General features: G+C 35.9%; 1 protein-coding gene across 3 annotated transcripts in view; it reads left to right on the top strand.

Moving 5' to 3' along the window:
- Positions 1-20,319, top strand: part of LOC116733796 (regulator of G-protein signaling 6-like) — an 84,535-nt gene that overhangs the window by 45,922 nt on the left and 18,294 nt on the right. For all 3 annotated transcript variants that reach the window (XM_032584638.1, XM_032584639.1, XM_032584640.1), the window contains 3 exons: positions 14,100-14,196; positions 17,736-17,786; positions 18,488-18,594. In XM_032584638.1, the coding sequence (XP_032440529.1) occupies positions 14,100-14,196; positions 17,736-17,786; positions 18,488-18,594 (255 nt within the window). The remainder of the gene's footprint in view (positions 1-14,099; positions 14,197-17,735; positions 17,787-18,487; positions 18,595-20,319) is intronic.

Genomic DNA, 20,319 nt, shown 5'->3' with positions numbered 1-20,319 from the left:
CCTGTCAAACCAATCAATGGCAGTATTCAGTCCAAGCTTGAAAAAGTAGACTCTCTCTACAGTACCAGAAGAAACCTGTTTTACCACCTTGAATATTAACATTGATGGCTTCCTTTTATTTCTCTGCTTTTACCTGCAGAAAGTAATCGATAGTAGATAAAATGGACCAGTCAGTTTAGGCTAAAGGTTATGGGTAAGTATAAGGTATCGATCTGTTTTATTTATCTCAGGTAGAATATGTGCAAGTTATCTCAACTCTAATTGGTTCTCAGGGATGTTTTGTAGAAATGTTTTCTGGTTTATTATATTGCAGAACTCTTAATTGGCTTACTGGGCCCTTGGATTGTCTTGTGTTTGGAAGTTCCAAAGAAAATGAGCAGTGATGTTAATTTATATAAAAAGACATATACTGCAGGGTTTGAAGTAAGAAAATCACTATAACTTAATAGGTCATCCTTTAAAAGATAAAGAGCAAAGTGTAGGAAGCTATTTGCATCTTGAGTGCCACTATTATAAAGAATCTATTGTACAAATAAAAACAACCAGTGGGTAATTAATTACAGGTGCTGAATGCTACATATTTTTTTTCTCCTATGGGAAGTTTTAACAGGTTGTTCCAGGAATAAAAGTGAGGTCCGGTAAAATACATACCGTACATCTGGAAAGTATTTGCAGCAATTCACTTTTTCTATATTTTGTTTGATTAAAGCCTTAGTCCAAATTTTATCAAAGCTCTTTTCTCTACATGCAAATGCCCTATTTTGAATTTTGAGTGATTTGCAAATTCATTATCAATGGAAAATAAAGTTATTTTTTCATTAATATAGAAAATAACATACATTTTTGACATTTTCTCAAATTCTCTATTGATTTGGTGACATATTTTGGACAATTGTCTTGCTAAAACACCCAATAGTGACTCATTTTCACTTTTTTTTTGGCAGAGTCCATATTTTTTAAATGTCCAGCTATTTCAAATATTTGAGCAAGCCATGCAATTTAACATGATTCCCAGGGTCTTTGGAGAAGAAATGAGATTAAAACAAGGCCCCCAGCATGCCAGAGCCTCCACCAGACACAGAAGTGTGCATGAGTTGTTTTTAAATAGATCCCATTGGAGTGTTTGTTGTCAAATATTAAATTATTTTCTAATCAAAGCAAATAATTCAAATTAGCATCCCAGTAAAGTTGAACAAACTCCTCATGTTGCATTTGTTGGCATTTAAAAAGATTACAAACAAAACACCCATGTATACATGTTTGTTTCCATACAAACGAGGAAAATGAACAGACTAAAACTTTGAGACAAGTGGCAAATTATCCAGTACTGTTCACATCATATTCTTACTTCCATTGAGGTGGGGCTCCATAAAAATATTGGATTTAGTCTTTGATCTTCCCCTTGTAAACATTTTTTCCTTCTTTGGTAGATATTTTTTAAAAAGTGAGCACAAGGGAAGAAAACATGAGCAAAGTAAAGAAATGTACAGAGGAAAAGGAAACGCCAAGAAGAGCCAGCGAGATGATCTTTTATTGAAATTTCAGCCTTTAATCCCACAAAGAGCTGGCCCTTTGACAGTTTCTCAGATCTTAGTTTTCTCTGGTGCATGTTGAAACGGCATCCACCCTGCTTCCCAGAGTCGGGGTTACAGGACCTCGTGTCACGTCCATCAACACTGGTCTGTCATTCTTTAGTGCTGCCAGTGGGCTTTGATCAAACTCTGACTGCATCACATCTAACAGAAGCCAGATGTCTGTCCTTCACTGCTTTGCTATCAATGATGTGGAAATTTTAAATGATCTGAAGATAAATGAAGGACTAAACAATGCAGGATTTGTGTATGTAAGTCTGGCTCTTAAAACAACTTTTTAAGGGATGTTGTGTTTCAGCCTGGTCTGATTATTTTAAGAGATGATAGGACATACAGTAGTTTACACTCATCTAAAGGCTTTGCATAACTTTTTTTGGACATGTTTTGTTTATAGAAATGAACCTTCGGCTTCAACCTTTTATTATTATTTTTCAACACACATCTGTGGGGATTTAAAGAAGCATTTACTTTCTTTTTCTTCTAGTCTCTATAGGCACTTTGAGGACTCTCTGGGCCATCTTCAGTAATAATGAGTCCCATTTCCAACACCCACACACCACCTCCTTTGCTTTCATACAGACTAAGGTTTAAATTAAATCTGACATCTTATCAAGTTGAAGTATTTTGTTACAGCCATGCTTTCAGCGCTGTGAGACTTGACTGGAAACGGTGTTGCCATTCATGACGCACAACAGAGAATGTTTCAGGTTACTCATTAAGCAAATGTGAACTTGATTGGTTTGGTGTATTTAGTATAAAGTATTAATATAAGCTGAAATACATTAGAACCACGCTTTTTCTAAAAAGTCGTACATATTAATCTTGTGGTTGAAATATTTGAAGTTGTTTTGAATGAATGTGTGGAGGCAGTGTCAAGTTGATACGCACGGCTGCATTGTAATAAACTACAAATGCTTCTCTTCATGTTTTTATCTAAGGTTTGGGGAGAGACGAGAATAAGAAGCTTATTGTCAAACATTCTGCTGTAGAAAAATAATTGTCAGTGATAATGTTGTTCTGAAAGATTTTAAGATTAATGAGATATCAACAAGCTTCAAGAAGCTTCAAGTCCTAACAAGCCCAAAATGAGTAAGGCTTTGATTTCCTTCCTTTGTCAAGGTTTTTGTTGTGTCTGGAGCTCTTTACATTTTAGCTGAGATAAAAAGGTTTTAATGAGTGCTCTGTGCCGATTCACTCCGTTTGTGCAGCAGGGGAGCACCAGTTCTAAACTAATGAATTTAGCCAACAAGTGCTGATGGAAGAAGGGGAAAAAATTATTCTCTGGAGGGAAAATCCTCTCTGCTTCTCATTGTTGGTTTTACTTTTTTAATGCAGTTTCTCATAAATCACTTTTGTGAATTGGCATTAATGGTCAAGTTAGCAAAGGAACTATTTAATGTGACAAACTTTAAAGCTGCATGTAAGCCTTTTCTTCAAAAGGAAGTAGAAAAACAGTTCTTCTGTAAATTGCACAAAAGGAAATAATGCATGCAGTAAAAAGTCATGAAAAATAAAAACATGTATCTATTCTCTGATATGTTTTGTATAAACATCATTATGCAAATGCAATTCCCACCATGACACGTTGCTGCCAGCACCACCAAGTCAATTTTATTTGTACAGTACATTTCAGTAACAGGGCAATTCACAGTCCTTTACATGATTAAAGTAAATAAACCAACCAAGCAAAGCATTATATTACAGTGGAAAAATAAAATGACAGGCAGAAAAACAGACAATTTATGTTCCAGTTATTAATCAAGGAAGATTGTGTTCCTTTACTCTTGATTTAAAGGAACACACTGCGTCAGTATTTTTGCAGTTTTCTGGATGTTTGTTCCACATTGGAGGAGCATAAAACTGAATGCTGCTTCTTCATACTTGGTTCTGATTCTGGGGATGCAGAGTAGACTAGAACCAGAAGACTTGAGAGGTCTGGAAGGTTGATATGACAAATAATATTAAATGCATGTTGGGACTAAACCATTCAGTGATTTATATACTAAATCACTGGCTCTGAGAGTGCCACTGTGAAACTTAATTTTCTTATCAAACTGAGGACTTTGGAAGGTGAAAAGTTTTTAATTCAGCTCAGACCCAAAATCTTTAAATGTCTCCAAGGCTGAAGATGAGGAATTTTTTTAAGTGTCAGTGAGTTCAAGTATACATGCAAATCAACAAAGGAATCACTTGATCAGAAGAAGATATTTTTAAAAGCTTTTCAGAGTCCAGTACAAAAGCTGTGGAGTGATCTGAAGAGGGCTGTGATTAAAAAAAATCTGTTTAATCATGGTCTCTTTTCTTTACAGCACACAAATCGTGACTTTTACACTTTAGGATCCATAGAAGACTCTGGTGTTCCTGCTGACAAACCAGATTCAAATAGTTAAATTACCTTCACTTGAGGTCAAGTTCTCCAGACACTTTCATTCATTTTAATAATTTCATCTGATTAAAAAGAATGTCCATTCATTTTAATCAGATGGGATGAATTTTAGGCTTTATGATCCAACAGAAATTTTGAAGGTGGTTTGGGAAAAGGAGGAAAAAAATTAATATAATTATATTAATTATAAAATTATTATGAATATTTCTCCAATTATTCTTGGGATATTTTTAAGTGACCAAGCATTCAGGTGGAGAATCTGCAGATTTGCAATTTTCAATGTCTAACATGTTTATCTTTCTACAATTAAGTTGTGTATGCTAACATTGTATTTTAATGTATTTTTCCCCTCCTAATATGTGCACTAGGGATTTAATGGATGCAACAGCCCTTATATAATTGCATCTTGAAAAAGTGTGGACTCATGTAAAGCTTGCAGTGTGAGATTCTGACTGTTGTTCTTAACTTGTCTGTATATGGGATTCTGATGGGTAATCAGTTCAAACTGGGCTTTTTTTGTATCAGCTCCATCTGGAATTCACATGTACCTAATTACTGCAAGCCTCCAGCGATTCCTTTTCATTCTATCATAGCAGATTTGCATCCAAAACCTGAAGGACATTGGTACCTTGTGGAATATGACAGTCCCACTTTAGTTATTTGCCACATTGCACATTTTTCAGAAAAAGAGCATTTCTCCAATAGCTGGAATAGAAGCTGTGTAATTTCAACATGTTATGCAAACCACCTCTGTGCTCAAATAGTTTATTATTTTGGTGTTTTGCAGGGTTTTGATATGTCACGATCTCAATTTTAATGAGTAATTGGGATAGTTTCCTTTTTTATAAATGTGGAAAAATAAAACAAAATTTTGTTGGCCGTGTGGGGAGTTCACACTTACTCTTGCTTGTTGAGGATAAAGACTCCATTTCTCATTACAAACTTGACCTTAACTTGAAGCTTAGTTATGGCGTCATTGTAAATTTTAAAGTCCTTTGAAATAAATCCATAAAACTACAAGCAAATCAATGAAACCAATTAAAAAGAGGACCAGACTGAGTTATGAGGCCACACATTACACTTTAGTTTGTGACTGTTCTTCAAGGGCGAACCTGATCAACAGACCATTAAAAGGGTCACAGTCTTTGAGCAGGCCTCTAAACCAGCACCCCTCTGCTGATAATGAGAAGAATTGTTTTTAGAAAGAGACAAAGGACTAAATTCCACTGAGAATTGGCTAAAAACATGGCTTGACACTTAGAATGAAAGCAATTGTTCTCTTGGGATTTCAACAGGGATGGATTTCCAGATTTGTTTCCAACGGCAATCGTTGCCCTTTCTCAACTTTCATGCAGAATATTACTCATATTCACTTCCTGTGACTGTAGTTGAACTCTTTCAAATTTGCATTATTTATTATCATGCAATTATGACCAAGTAAAATTGTTGTTCTGTTTAGGCTTACTGACAAGTTTTTGTTCACCGTCCAGTGGTATGGCCAATCTTCTAATGTCAGACAAACATCAATCTTCTTTAAATTGTTTTTTTATTTTTTATTGGCTAACTTTACTAGCAAGGTTTCCCTCAGTGTATTAGAGACTAAGCCTGACCAATTTAGGAAAGAATGAACTAGAATTTCACTGAACATCTCTTGATTCAGGGAGGATGACTACAAATGCATGCCACACTTTTCAGATTTGTATTTCTAAAACAAACTTAATATCCAGCATAGCCTTTCTTATATTCCGCAGTTAGTTCAAAAACATCAGTTACTCTTATTGCAGTTTGCAGATATGGGAAAATAGAGCTGAATACGTAAAAAAGCTTTACAACAAACTTGGGGTTTATTTTAAGCAGATTTTTAAAATTAATTTTGCAGGTGTTCAAGTCTGCATTTGTATTCAGAATAGAAAACACTTTTCAAGGTTGTCGAAGTCATACACACCATTATGCAGATTTAAAGAATCGTTATTTTTCCACAGGCCACTCTAGATGAATTGCACGGCATTCATTGTGACAAATTATCACATTTCTCTCCCTAATCTGCTCCACACCGTTGCTCAAATTACAGCCTTTTTCTCAATTTATCAAAGTGAAAAAGTGAAAGATTGTTGATGTTCATCCATACGCAAATCGATCAACTACTGTTAAATGGTTTGCAGCTCTATTTTTGCAAAGACAAATCTTAACATTCACTTGAAAAGCCTGAAAAATGACTTTGGGGTGGGATCAGCTGTGGTAAAGCCATCCTGTTGTCATTATGCTTCCATTAAGAGTCACGTCGCCCTGCTGCCAGATGCATCGGTCTGAAACCAGCAGGACTCATCATCGCTGTCACACAGCCGCCGCTTCTGACCTTCAGACGTGAACCTGTGCTCTCCTCAGGCGATCAGTTTTACCACCTCACTGATGAGTCATTACACCCACTCTGAAAACCTCAAGTCATTTTTTGTGTGACGGTGTGCACTAACATGACACACACACCAATTTTTGATGGAAGTCAGAACATTTAATATATTTGCAGCTAATTTTACCTTTGCCTAGTTGGCATGGTAATTCTTGTCTCATATGAAGAAGGATATTGTCTTGCATGAGATATGAATAAAGTGCTTTTATCTCAAATTCTCAGGGAAGCATAATCACAATATTGGTGTGCTCAGACTTGAGCAATTTCCATTTGATTTTTTTGAATTTTCCATTTGAAAAAAGATTTGTAATCTGGACTTCACTATTGTACATCTGAATACAAAATATGCGTTTAATTTCCTAGTAATGATATATTGTGAAAATGTGATTAATATTTTTACATATTAAATCTGATTAGTGATATGCGACAGTAACACAAGACATTCTTTCAGGTTAAAATGATAACCTTTTTTATAACCTTCAAATAGTTGGACATTAAAATATCTACAAATTACAGTGACTACATTGTCTTCATGGAGTAACTGAATTAATGACTTAAAATGCTAATTTTGTAGACAATTAAATAAGATTCATTAATTAAACATTACACTGGTACATAGTAGAATTTTGAAGACATTGTAAACAATTTAGAAATAATTTTGAAAGCTGTAATTTGGTAAAAAAAAACCTAAAAATTTGGCTTTGTCTCCTTCCAGTCCTATGTGGTGACAATACATATTGTTTGATTTTAAAACCAAACTCAAAGAATCTCCTGATGATGAAGAGGTGATCAGGAATTGGTTCTGGGTATGATAAAACTTAAGCGTATGATAACAAACGGGGCTGGGTGATTTTTTTTTTTTTTTTCTAGCAGCTTAGATCATGACACTTATCTTAGCTGCTAGAAATAAGGACGTTAATCAAATTTTCTAAATTAGGTTTAGAGGTTAAAAATAAGATTATGTAAAATTCACATGCTTTTCTGAGGATGTTGGTTATTCATAGACATTTTGGTGAAGAGACTGCTGTCCTTTGAGTGTGCGTGCAAATGGCAATTTAATGATTGCTTGAATTTGGCTGCTATATGTTTTTAATTGAATATGCATGTAATTATATGTGAATTTGAAGATGAATTGCATGTTAATTTCAATTGAACTGAATATGAATCTTTTTAAAATGCATGTACGCAAGTTGCTTTGCAAGGACTTTGCTATGACATTAGTTTTATAGGAATAAGTTGCAATAAAAACAGAATGTTTTGTCTCTACTTCAAAGTCTTGTGGTGGTTTTAAGAACGAAGATGGTCTGAAAGATTTTAAAAAATCTAGGCTCCATTAGAAAAAGTGCATTCTAAGAGGAAAAAAGTTGTTTTTCATTTTGCAGCATAAAATGATATGAGTTCATATTTTGGACTTAGCCTGCAGCTAAAATTCCAGTTTGCTTAGATCATTTTAATATATATTTATGAATTCATGAAATACAGAGAGACATTTCATATAGGGGCTTTATTCTTGCATCTGAAGGAAAAACAAACTCCCCACACACACTGTTCTTGGATAATTTTTAGCAAAAAGACTAATACAATGCTGTACAATGCATATAATGAATAAATAAAATCTCTGGAATGAGTTTTGGGAGTCCTAATCTTAAAATTCTGTGAGATTGTAATGTGGCTTACAGTGAAGAAAGTGTTATATGTGGCTTTACAGAAACCTTTAGGCTCTGACTCTAGGAGGCAGGAAGCTGTGGCAGGAAGTTTTAAATTGTAGAAAAATGCTGATGTCAGAAAGTAACTCCTCCCTCAATCTTCAATGGTGTATTTAAACTCATAATTTATTTTTTGCTTTCACTAAAGAGCTGAAAGATAAATTGTTCTTATGACTTGAAAAGATTTTTTCATTGGATTTTCCTAAGCTATTGTGGATATTAAAAATGGAATAACTCGGACAGAAATATAATGCAGCTGTAATTGCAGCTATAAAACCTTCCATCTTTTCCGGTTGCTCTCAATAATTGCACTCTCCTATTCCGTAGTCCTTTTGTGGGCTCTTGACCTTTTGTGAGTGTTGTAAGTGCCATTGAAAGCACTGAGAAACATGCTGCAATCAGTTGATTGAGCAGGAACTTATGAAGATAATTTGCAGATGTACTAATGTTTTAATATTTTTATTTTTTTTGAAGTTGAGGTGTACTTAAACTTGCCACAGTTTTTTTTTAATCACCTGGAGAATAAAATGTGAGCCTACACACACACACAATTTTATCTTCATAAGCAGCTGGATTTAAATGATTATGAGGATATTTGTTGTGATGAATCCTCTTGCTAAAACTCAGATTTTGAGTTTCTTCACAGATTATGAAATAGAGTGCACTCAGTGTCCATGCTGGCAGTTTAAAGTGGGCTACAAGTTTGGCTGCAGTCGTGATTTCACTGCTTGGATCTGCCTGTAGCATTTCTTTTGAGAACCTCTCTTAAGATGTTGTGTAACCAAGCATTTGGTGAGTCAGCCTATTATTTATACTGAAATTAGAGGAAAAGCATGCCCTACATTTGACAAGGGAATCATAAGAACTTGTTGGTTTGAAAATTCGGAGTAAGAAATAAAGTATGCAAATGGTGGTTTGTAGTGCAGTCTATTTGATTACTAGTTGTGTCTGCTTGTTTTCAGCCATTGATCAGGCAGCATGTGCAACCTCATGGCTCAGAGGAGCTAATTTTCTTTTCTCCACTAAAATGCAGTGCCTAGGTAGGTAGCACAGCTCAGAAATTGTTGGCCCTTGTGGCCATGGCTGACATTTTCTCTCTCAGCAGGATGTATACCTGCTTCATTATGAAGACAGTCTGTCTTCTCTCCAACAGATTTTTCTTTGTGCCCAGAAAGGCTAATTGCAGCTGTTTCAGGGTCAGGGATTCAGAGGGGGACTGCTTTACACTAACATGTACTTTTGTTGGCCTGCGCTGCATGAATCTGAGAGGGCATGCTAGGCTTCAGACTAAGCTGTAGGTTGTTATGGCATCTTGGCATAAGTTTATATGACCAGCTGAGGAGGCCATTATCTTTTCAAATGCCCTTATTGGGTAAATTAGTTGATGTAGAAACTGACAGCCAAGCAACTCACATATGAGAAAATTTTGAAATTGTATATTGGCTTAGAAAAAATATTCACGGCCCTAAAATTTTGTCACATTTTGACAATGTACAACTCGAAACATATTCTGGGGTGTTTGATGGGCAATCGTAAAAAGGTGCTTAATTGTGGAGTGAAAATACAGAGAATAAAAAGATCTAACACTATGGCGTGGTCTTTGTATTTAGCCCCCTGAGTCAATACTTTGTAGACCCGTCAGTTTTGCAAATGTAGTGAGATGTTTTCCCCAAAATGAATGCTCAGTCAGATTGGATTTAAAGTATCTGTAATCATCGCTTTTCTGGTTTCCCACAGATTGTAAGTTGAATGCAGAACTGAATTTGGACTGGGCCATCCAAGCACATACTCTAATCCAAACCGTCCCACTGTAGCTCTGGCTACAGATCTGGGGTTTATTTGCTACTGGAAGGTGAAGCTCTCCATCAAAATTTTTGTCGCCGCAAACGGGTTTTCTTCCAGGGTTGCTTTTCTCTTCCTCTCGTATAAAACAGCTTTTTGTCTTTACAAAATGAAGTGTTTAATTTATTTCTCATTAGTTTGTCTTATTTATTTTCTGTTGTAATTTGCAACACGCTCGCTGTGCAAAGCTGTTTTGGTGGAAAGAAATAGATCGGTCATGACAGCAGAAGCCATTAAAGTCATTTGAGCTTTTTTCCCCTCACCATCAAGGTCCCTAGAATCCTATAATCATACTGATTGTGAAGCACAGCGTTTAGCAGCCTGTGCCTCTGCTTGTCCAGTTGGGCTTCTTTCTTGGACAACAAAAGACAAGGAGAGTAAGAGCAGTCTGATGGTCAGTGAGGTAAAAGTGGAATGCTTTTCTTTTAAATCTCACCCTGGTTGGAAGCATCTGAGTTGAAAAGTGAACAAAATGTGCTTTTGAGCTTTTGTTCTGTAAAGTACCCCTTTTTTTAATCCTGAGAAATGTATTTAGCAGGCTAAGAAACTACATAATATCGTGTAATTATAACTACAAGCCCTTTTTAATCAATCATGGTAAAATAAGCTTGTTTAAACTTGGAATAAAACACTTAACTATCACCTGGATTTTTTTCCCTTTTATTTCTGAGCATTATTATAATGTTGTTCAGCCATCAAACACATTTTTCGTTGACTCATTCATGCATATTTGAGAAATCCTTGAATCTGTCATTCTCATTTTCAACGACATGTTCAGAAAACATTAAAACATCATACAACAGAATATCATACAGAAGAATCTCAAGCAGAAAACAGAAAAATATCATAAAACAGAGAAAAAAATACAAATACAACCATGATCATATTGACTAAACATGCTATAATACACATAAGTCAACAATTTTTAAAACCAGGTACATTGCTAGCTCATATGACCTGTTAAAGAGCTAGCAAAGATACAAGTGAGTGAAGAGAACTGTCTCCACACGGTGACTGGACTTAAAAAATTTGCTGAGATCTTCCACCATCCAGAGGGAGTTTGGAGTAGAGCTGCTGCTCTTTCACACCAGAATCGGTTGTTGTGATGGTTTGAGTACCTTTATATCTCCTGGGCACCTTTTCTTGTGTGAAGATTTTCCAGCAATTTCCCAAAGGAAGAAGACCCCAGAGTGGATCTAAAACTCTGGGAGGAGACTAAAATAATCTGTTTTGGCTTGGGGACAAATTTGGAAAGTATCACTGAGAATAAATATATCTTGGTTTCCCCCATAGACCTGACAAGCACAGGAGGCAGATTTGATGTAGTAGGTTCAACAATTTTATGTTTTGTCAGAAAAAACTAGAAAATACTTCTGACATGGTTGCAAAGGTTCGCTGAGGCAACGTCCTGGATAAGTGGCATCTACAGAAGTTGAGAAAGAAACCATGTTTTCAGTTATGAAAGCTAAATTTAAGTGGTGACTATTTTCATGACTATACACTATGAGGAAAAAATATGAACTACTTGATTAGTGTAACAAAAAAATGACACATTTTCTGTTGGTTAAACATATTGTACAGTAATTGTCTATAGCAGCATGCTCTACTGTTTACTGGCTTTCACATTATGTCCCTAAAGCTTAAAGGGTCACAACTCTGCAGAAAATGTACCATCCAACACATTTGGTGAGACCCCAGTGAATCTGAATGTGTTCTCATTAAGAGCTTGTTGTATGCATGTCCGAGTGTGCACATGTTTTTGTTCCAATGAAATTTATTTTGATCAAGTGCACTTGAGGGAGGAAAAAAAACACAGATCCCTTTCTCATCCTCAGAGGTCAGCATTTGATTCAGGGTTTAAATATAGCTGCTGAGTGGTGTGTTAGTTTGCGATAGCTGTCTCCAAAGCGACCATCTTCTCACTTCCCACTCTCTGACGCAGACAAAAAGCATCTGTGCAGAGAGGCGGTGTCAACCTTGCAATCAAAACCAAAGTACATCAAAGTATCATCTCAGTACTTCAGTACAAAGTGGGAATGTTATTAAGTGGGAATGTTATTCTACATCTGTGTGCTCATTAAAGGGCCACAAGCATGAACTGTTCAACTGAAATCCATCTTATATCACAAGAATGCCTGTATCTAAGCTACAAATCTCAGTTTATGTGATAGTTCTGTTTGCTTATCGCTATGAAATGCTAGTACTCTGTAACTAGAGAGGTCCAATTTAATTAGGACTGTGTTGTATATCAGAGCAAAGGCAATTGAGTTACAGATTACTCTGTATATGAACACTCCAGATGCTGGAACAGAACTTTGATTTCAGAAGTTAATCCAGTCCAAAAGCCGAGATAGGCTGAAGGGTATCATTGTACTAAACAGAGCTAAATGAATCCAAAGATGAGGGTAAAAACGAAATAATGTTTACATTAATGAAATCTAAGGTGTTGTGGCCTGCTTTGATTTGAAGTGTTTATTTTTTATTGAAAAATCTCAGGGTATATTTAATGTCAGATCTATCACCTGATATTCTCGCTGGACAAAAATAAGAACACAGAGAGACGGTTAAATTTCTTGCAATTGAACGGAGAACTCTGCCCAGGGACATCTCCTTATCTCTGTCTCCGGACCAGTTCTAACGTGCTCCTTTGCAATTGCATATTTATTACACTGAGGCTTGGTTTAAGTTACAAATCATTTGCATAGAAGGAGCGGCAAACACAAAACACAGTTGTCAACACAGAGTCAGTCACAAGTCACTACTTAAACAATGGTGCCATTCTGCATTTCCAGTTTCCGAGATTCTCTGGATCAGCTCCTATCCCCCTCTGGGTTGTAAACTTCAGTTCTCGTGTCCCTCTAGGTCATAAAACTTTGACCCTTAGTCTTTGAGGTCTCCTGTTAGGTGTCACTCTTATCTCCAGGCCATCTGTCTCCCAATTTGGCTTGCTTCCTGCTGCTAAAGGCACACACACTCCAAGAGCAGACCATAGATTCTCACAGTCCTAAGTATTTATATTTGTAATTAAAATAAAAACCTATCAATAACTCATGAGCTCGGTACTAAAACAACAAAGGAATATGAGAGGTAGACATGGTGCAGATGTGAGATGAAAAATTTTCCCATAAGGAATATAAATGTCTTTGTTTTGGGCTTTGTGTTAGCCGCCTGTACTCTGCCTCATGCAATATCTACGTCTGCACAAACCAAGTAAGTTGTGTTTCTAGACGGTATTGTTTTGATAGTCTATGTTGCTATTGTTTTTAATGAGAATAAAGTCCTCAAATTAAATTTGGACGGTCTATTTAGGGCTTAGCAACGCACAATATGTATCGTGAACTAAACGACTTTCATTTAAGATGAGTTCCCACCGTTTATCATCCATCTTTGATGAAATCTTTAGTCACAGAAGAAAATTTCTCTTTATGAGCTTGTAACAGTGTTCTGTGGTCTCAGTGGGAAAAGTAAACCGACCACAAAAAAAATGACTGACAACAAATATGAAGCGATGACAGACATTTTCTTTCTACAGGTGCCTCTTTTTCCTTTCCCTCCATTTAACATCAACTAAGAGAACTATATTAAAATTCATTCATTGATTCACACGATTTTTTTCAGGTTCTTTTCTTCCCTTTTGATATATCATAACTTGTTATGATCCCCATATGGAGGCTCTTATGAAACATTTCTGAAACAAAGATTTAATAAAAATCTAATTCTGGGAGATGATGTTTAATGGCGTCGCATAATCACAGAAAGCTAGCAGGACACACATCTCCTTCCTTATATTCAGCTTTTCTTCTGGTCTACTAATCATGAACTATAACCTGTACACTAAATTAACAATTCAAAATCAGTCACCTTATGACCACAGTGTTAATGTATTTGTCAGACTTGTAATTAGAGTATGGCTAACCAACACAGAGACTAATGTCCTAGTAAAAGCATTCTGGCAGAGCTTCATAAAAAACTTTATGCACCTAAGTAGATTCTGTTTGTGTGTTTTTACATGCAGCATGGTGAGGCTGAACTAAGGTGAAATTAGGCCAATAAGCAAACTTGATATTAAATAGTAGCCCACTTAAAACTTCCTATTTTTTAACAATTTGGCTTATTGATGTTTAGCCGTTTCGCCTTCTCAATTTCTTCGGTGTTTTTCTCTTCAGATTGAAGATATCGTCACTCTCATCCAGGACGAGACCGAAGGCCTGCCCATCAGAACCGTCAAAAGTTTCATGACCAAGATCCCCAGTGTTGTTACAGGTAAGAAATGGAGTGAAGAAAGTATTTGGCGGAAATGACAGAGTTGGACTGACAGGCTCTGCGTGGTACAAACATTACCTGCAGCGATACACAACTGGATGACAGTAAGTGTCTGGTGAACAGACAAAACGACATCCTGGGGAATGCTCAGTTCTTTAGTTCAGCATTTTCTTGGAAAGCTTAAAAGCTGTGAGAAAACCTCTTTTCTCTTTTTATTCCTCTGTAACTTGTCAGAGGGAACATGTTTAACATTTTTCAATGGTTCGCCATCAAAATGACTTCTAGTCATAAAAGAGTTATTTTTTTAAATATGGCTTTTCCAACAAAACTCACAAGTCAGCTGTGAATAGTTCAACTTACTGCCCTGCTTTAAACCTGCCAGTAAGCCAAATTCTTCTACTCTAGGAAACCGTAAGCTAAACTATTGTGCCAAGATTAATACCTTCTAGGAATGCTTTTTTTTGCACACTCTAACATAAAATGTTATAAATTTATAAATGTTATGTAAATTATAAAATAATTCTGAAATATGAAATTTTGGAGCCACTCAGTGTTACCTTCCTATTTCTCCTTGAAATGCTTTCTGAGTTGCTAATGAATTAATTGGACATAATTGAGATTTCACACTACTTTTATTGAAAATATCTCAAATGATTAAGCCATGGCTAGAAGATAATTATTTAAAAGACCAGCTAGAGGAATTTGACTAAGTCCCAGAACTTGACAAGCTACATTTACATTTTCACTTCTGTGAAAGAAACATATATACAGTATATGATCTTTGTGTATCTTTGGAGCCAAAGTGGTGGCTGAAGCCAGTTTGGTTTCCAGTTTGGAACTGAATGTTTAAGATGACTTTCAAACAAAATATGCCAGAAGTTTTTGCTGTTATGTTTTTTTGAAATGTGCAAATCTGTTAATTTGGTTTCGATAAAGATATCGAAATGCAAGAAGCTGCTGATACAAACATTTACCCAATTAGAAGTCATATTGTTGTATAATGTGATAAAACATAAGGTCATCTTTTTGACTTGGGAATTTTCCACAAATATTCAATTCTGATCTTATAGTTACAAGACTGATTACATTGTGTGTGAATTGTGAGACAATTATTTTTTGTTTTTAAGCATATGCACTGACTGATGGCACTTTTTAAATTTCGTTGTTCTTGTGACAATGACAATAAAGATTTATCTTATCTTATCTTACATAATGAGTGCTGAAATGTTAAGACGAAGGGATGGGCTGTGGCAGACATCAATATGGCGCTGCTAAGCTGTTTGTGTGTTCTTGACTTCAAAGTTAAAGTCTGATATTTCAGTTTAACCAATCTCTTTATTTTAGAAATTGTAAACATTCCTTACCTTTGTCATTCTTCTAACAAGCTGCCAGCATTTCTATACTCTACATGTTCCATAGCAAATAGTTGTTGAAAGCCCAGAAAGATCAAACAAAGTATTTTTTTTTTAGAATTCATTCCTTCTATTGTTTGCAGAAGCTTTTTTTCTCCTCCTCTGTAAAACAGTGAGTTTCATTGCATGGAGTGTTCTCCTCTGTTTTCACTGCAACAGTCCAACACAACTTGGAGTCCTTCAAAGTTTTGCACAAACCAAAGAGCTATGTTTTTCTCCTTCTCAATACTGAAGTATCTCTTGCGGGGTTCAGTGACGAGTTCTGCTTGAACATTTAATCTTTTTGGTTGAGGTATTGCATGTTCCTTCTGGTTTTGAATGCTGAGCAGCTGAAGGCGTTTTACTCCTACATTTTTTTCTTTTCTTTTTTTTTTTTTTTACCTTAGGACAGTTATAATGTATGTGCAACTGTGGCAACAAGTTATGGTTACAACCCCAAACCATAAGGAGTTGAAGTGGAGCTTTCATGGATGCAGAGCAAAATCAAAGAACAGACAGAAAATAAAGAAGTTCAAACCATCTCTTCCACAGATGAGAATGGGGACAGATTACACCCCAGACTTTGTCTTTCTATCTGAGTTTCTAACCGTACAGCCAAACGAGGATTTAACATAGAACACTGCTTGCCAACAACTGGTTTTATGTCTGCTGTCTTGAAGTTGAGGTATTAACTTCTCATGACAAAGTTTTATACAGCTACAGTCTTTGTTCAGAAGCCTGTTCAGGTTTGTAGCAAGACTGACTGCTACCCAAACCCCTTCCTGCCCACACCATCTACAATGACTCTTTAAAGATACTTTGATAATCAGGGTTGCAACATTTCATTTTCATTTAGAATAAATTAAGTATTTTTTATTTAACTGAAATGTCTAGAGAATATTTGCCAAAATATGACCTGCAGCAACACAGCAAATCGAATGTAAAGCTAAGGTGACATAAACTACAACCTGTTTCTATGCCGTTTCTGGCAGTTTAGGGAAATGGCATTATGTGTCTAGATACTTTACATGGCAGCAAATTGGACATGCCATGATGATGATAAAGGGATTAAGTCAGTAAACACAGAAGAGAAAAAGAGTGGGTTCAACTAAGGAAACTAAAAACGACCATCTCAACAATAACAACAAACAACAAAAAAAGCAGATGTTTAGATGAGTCACACCATTTCACTTTAGTTACATTTCATTCTGGTTATGTGAAAGCTCTGCACCTACTACACAGCAAAATATCTGCATAGCTGAAGAGAAGGTGGGAGGACAACATGTAATTAAGTGTTTGAGAAAGAAACTGTAAGAGCAGGAATGGAATGAGTAATGTCCTCCTACTATGAAAGGACCCTTAAGGAAGGCAATCAACTTTCATCTGCTTCAGTGCTGTCAGAGTGTTGCTGGTTAAAATGTGTAAATACAGTTTAAAATCAGATATATAAGACACCATAAGCTTGTTGAACTGTGATAGGGATGTATATTGGCCACCTTGTCAGTAGGATGTGTTTGGAAATCGCAGGAATGATGCATTGTGGGAGGCTATGAAGCATCTTAAACAAACAATGGAAACAAAGAGAAGCTTTTAACATTTCCCTGTTTTCTGTGTCATTGTCTCAATGCAAGATGTATTACCCAATATGCCATGAGCTGAGTGTGTCAATAAACACAATTACCACAGCAGTGGATGAATGTGTAGAGAAGATGCTGATACGTTTGCATCTGTGTGCCTTAGCCTGGGAAACTAATGAATGATGGGAAATTAAACGGCATCTCATTCAGGAGAGCAGCAGGGAAGCAAAAAGGAGATAATTCTCTCCGGGAGAAACAGAAAGGCTTTTTAGGCTTTAGGTTTGTCTAGGTGAGGTATGCACATTACAACATATTGATCTTCTATGCATGAAATTTTAGGGAATTATTTCTGCTATTCTTAATGTGCTAACAGCATCATTCATCTTTTTATATATTTTTCTCCCTTTTTCTAATTCTGAAATTGGTGTAGGGATGTTACAAAACTCCCAAAAGTAGCCAAAGTAAAATTTATTTAATTAAGCTCCTTTTTGTATTTTCTTTTGCCTCTTAGAAAAAATCTTTAATATTATTTTTAATTATGCAAATCACATGGTTTAATTTTCTCATGCAGGTGCAGAGATAGTACAATGGCTGATGAAGAATTTGTCCATAGAGGATCCAGGTATGCTCACAAAACGATATTTGTGTTAATAGTCAAACACTTCAAATTTGAAATGTCTAAAATAAACAAAACATTCATAGACTTTTGAATGTTTGCAGAATATTTTTGTAGCTCAGATTACACAACTAGTTTTGTCTTTAGATTATGGAGTTTTACATAGGAATATTATTTTCCAAGTTTGCATAATTTTGGAAAAGGACAAAGTATCGCAAATGTTTGTATTTCTCACTTTATTCCCTATTCAATTTGTCCATAGATGCTTTATCTTAAATTGTGTCCTCTGTAGTAATATATTCATAATGCATTTATTTTTTGTGCTTCAAGAATTGCTTGAAAGAACAGGGAAAATGAACACCAAATTGAGAAATTTTATCATTAAAGTGCATACAAACCCTGAAGTTAAGAGTTTAACATTATTTAGTGATAATGCCCTGATCCAGGAAAGTAATGATGATGATTTTTGTTTAATTGACCATAGCTTTGTTTAATAAATCAGTGTTTCAACCAGCATACCTCAGAGCACAAAGCTAAAATAAATCCTTTGTAAATGCCTGGAATCTGACTCTTATTTTAAGCTATAGCTGTTAATGACTGTTCAAATTTTTGTACTTTAACCTTGTGCTCACTAAGAGATCATCACGTTTGTAGACTGTGCCTCAGATCCAACGGAACAGTTTGATTAGTACACTTTTTTTTTTCAGCTGAAGCCATGCACATCGGGAGTCTGATGGCAGCTCAGGGATACTTTTTTCCCATCTCTGATCACGTCCTGTGCCTCAAAGATGATGGAACTTTATACCGCTTCCAGGTGAGAAGGAAGATCAATTATGCAAAGAAAATATGAGAGCAAAAAAGAAATGTGCCTAACCTTAACAATAAAGTCATTGTTCAAAGAAAACGTAACAAGATAAGAGGACCAGGAGAACAAAGGCATATTAAAGAGGGGAAAAATATTGTTTTATATCTGATGCTGTGTAGATGTACTCACATATTAAGTTTTGAACATTCAAGAAAGCCTTTGAATTTAATAATAATTCCTTATTGCACTTTTATTGCAATTTTACAGCAAGAATCAACAAAATATTACACCAAAGGTATTAAAATATTAGTTTTGCAACTGTTTGATACAATGCAATCGTGTTTTTTTTTCTTTGAATTTAAAATATGTTGAAATTGTCTAAAATGATGCGTCCTCGGACGCTGAGGACTCGGGATTTTATTTCAAGACCAGTCAAGACCGCAACTGTGGAAATATCACTAAACTTATAGCATACTATCCAGTTTATTTGTTAACATGTGTTTTCACTGGATGCAAAACGCACCGATTAAAATGCAAGCAATAACTTGACTTACCAATTACGTGTTTCTGTTACTCTCCCCCTCCCCACCTTTCACTCGCACGCGGCGCTCTCAGACATGCGCAGTGGTTTTCTTTGAGCGGCAGAAGATGTCTGTCTAATCGTCAGTAATAGAATTGCGCTGCATAAATCATAAGAAATCAGATGGCGACAGCTAATTCTGCAGCGCTTCTCTTTCACAGACGGTTTGGACTACGTCTAATGTTTTACATCACTTAGAAAAGTAAGCTCCGTTGACGTGATGTTAGCAAACCTAGCTGTACAAAGATACATAAGCATTTGTGATGAAAAAAAAGTCACTCATTGCGCTGAATTATTGTGCGGAGGTGTTGACTAACGTGTCGCATATATGGGACAACACTGTGTCCAAAAGTCTTCAATATAGTGATGAGACATTCACGAACGATCCGAGTCTTATGAACTTCTCTTTACTAACAAGATAGGACTGGAGCAGAGCCGGCCCAAGGCATAAGCAGCCGCTTAGGGCCCCAGGGGCACAAAAGTTACAACAAAGTTAAACCCTTGGTCTGAATTTCTGAGATTTTCTTTTGGTTTTCAAATGAATCACACAATAATTTCCATCTTGTCAAGAAAACTGGCATAAGGGTATGAGATCTTTCCAGGCACACGCAGAAAAAGATGCATAATGGCTTGGAAGAAATAAAGTAATCCTGTAGTTTGATTAAAAGTTAATTAAGTTGAATAAATCTAAATATTATGAGTATCAGTAATCACTCAATAACTTTCTGCAACGAATCTCTGATTAATGATCTGTAATGATTTAACTATGTAATGATTATGTTTAATGATTAATAATAAGAGAAAAATGTGATTTATTGTCAATGAATATGAAGTTGTACTCATTTGAAATCAATTCAAACAGGTTTAACAACAGGTTGAATGTGTTTGCTGAATTGTAATAGAGAAAAGTGAATTATAGAGCAGAGAGAAATGCAGTACAGCCCTGAAAACAGGAAATGTCGCAAGCAGTTCTGAACAGATGGCCAGGGCGCACAGGATGGATGGTGCGGTGAGTTTGGCTGAGGCAACGGAAAAAAGGGGAAGTACGGGAACTTCCACTCCGGTCAGCAAAAACAGGTTGGGAAATGTAGGGACTTTTTCATGAGAGACAGCAGATGTGAAGAACGTCACGTAGACCAAACCCTCCCATACAC

This window comes from Xiphophorus hellerii, chromosome 15, assembly GCF_003331165.1.
Source record: "Xiphophorus hellerii strain 12219 chromosome 15, Xiphophorus_hellerii-4.1, whole genome shotgun sequence".
NCBI lineage: Eukaryota > Metazoa > Chordata > Actinopteri > Cyprinodontiformes > Poeciliidae > Xiphophorus > Xiphophorus hellerii.
This window is presented reverse-complemented; position numbering and strand designations above follow the sequence as displayed.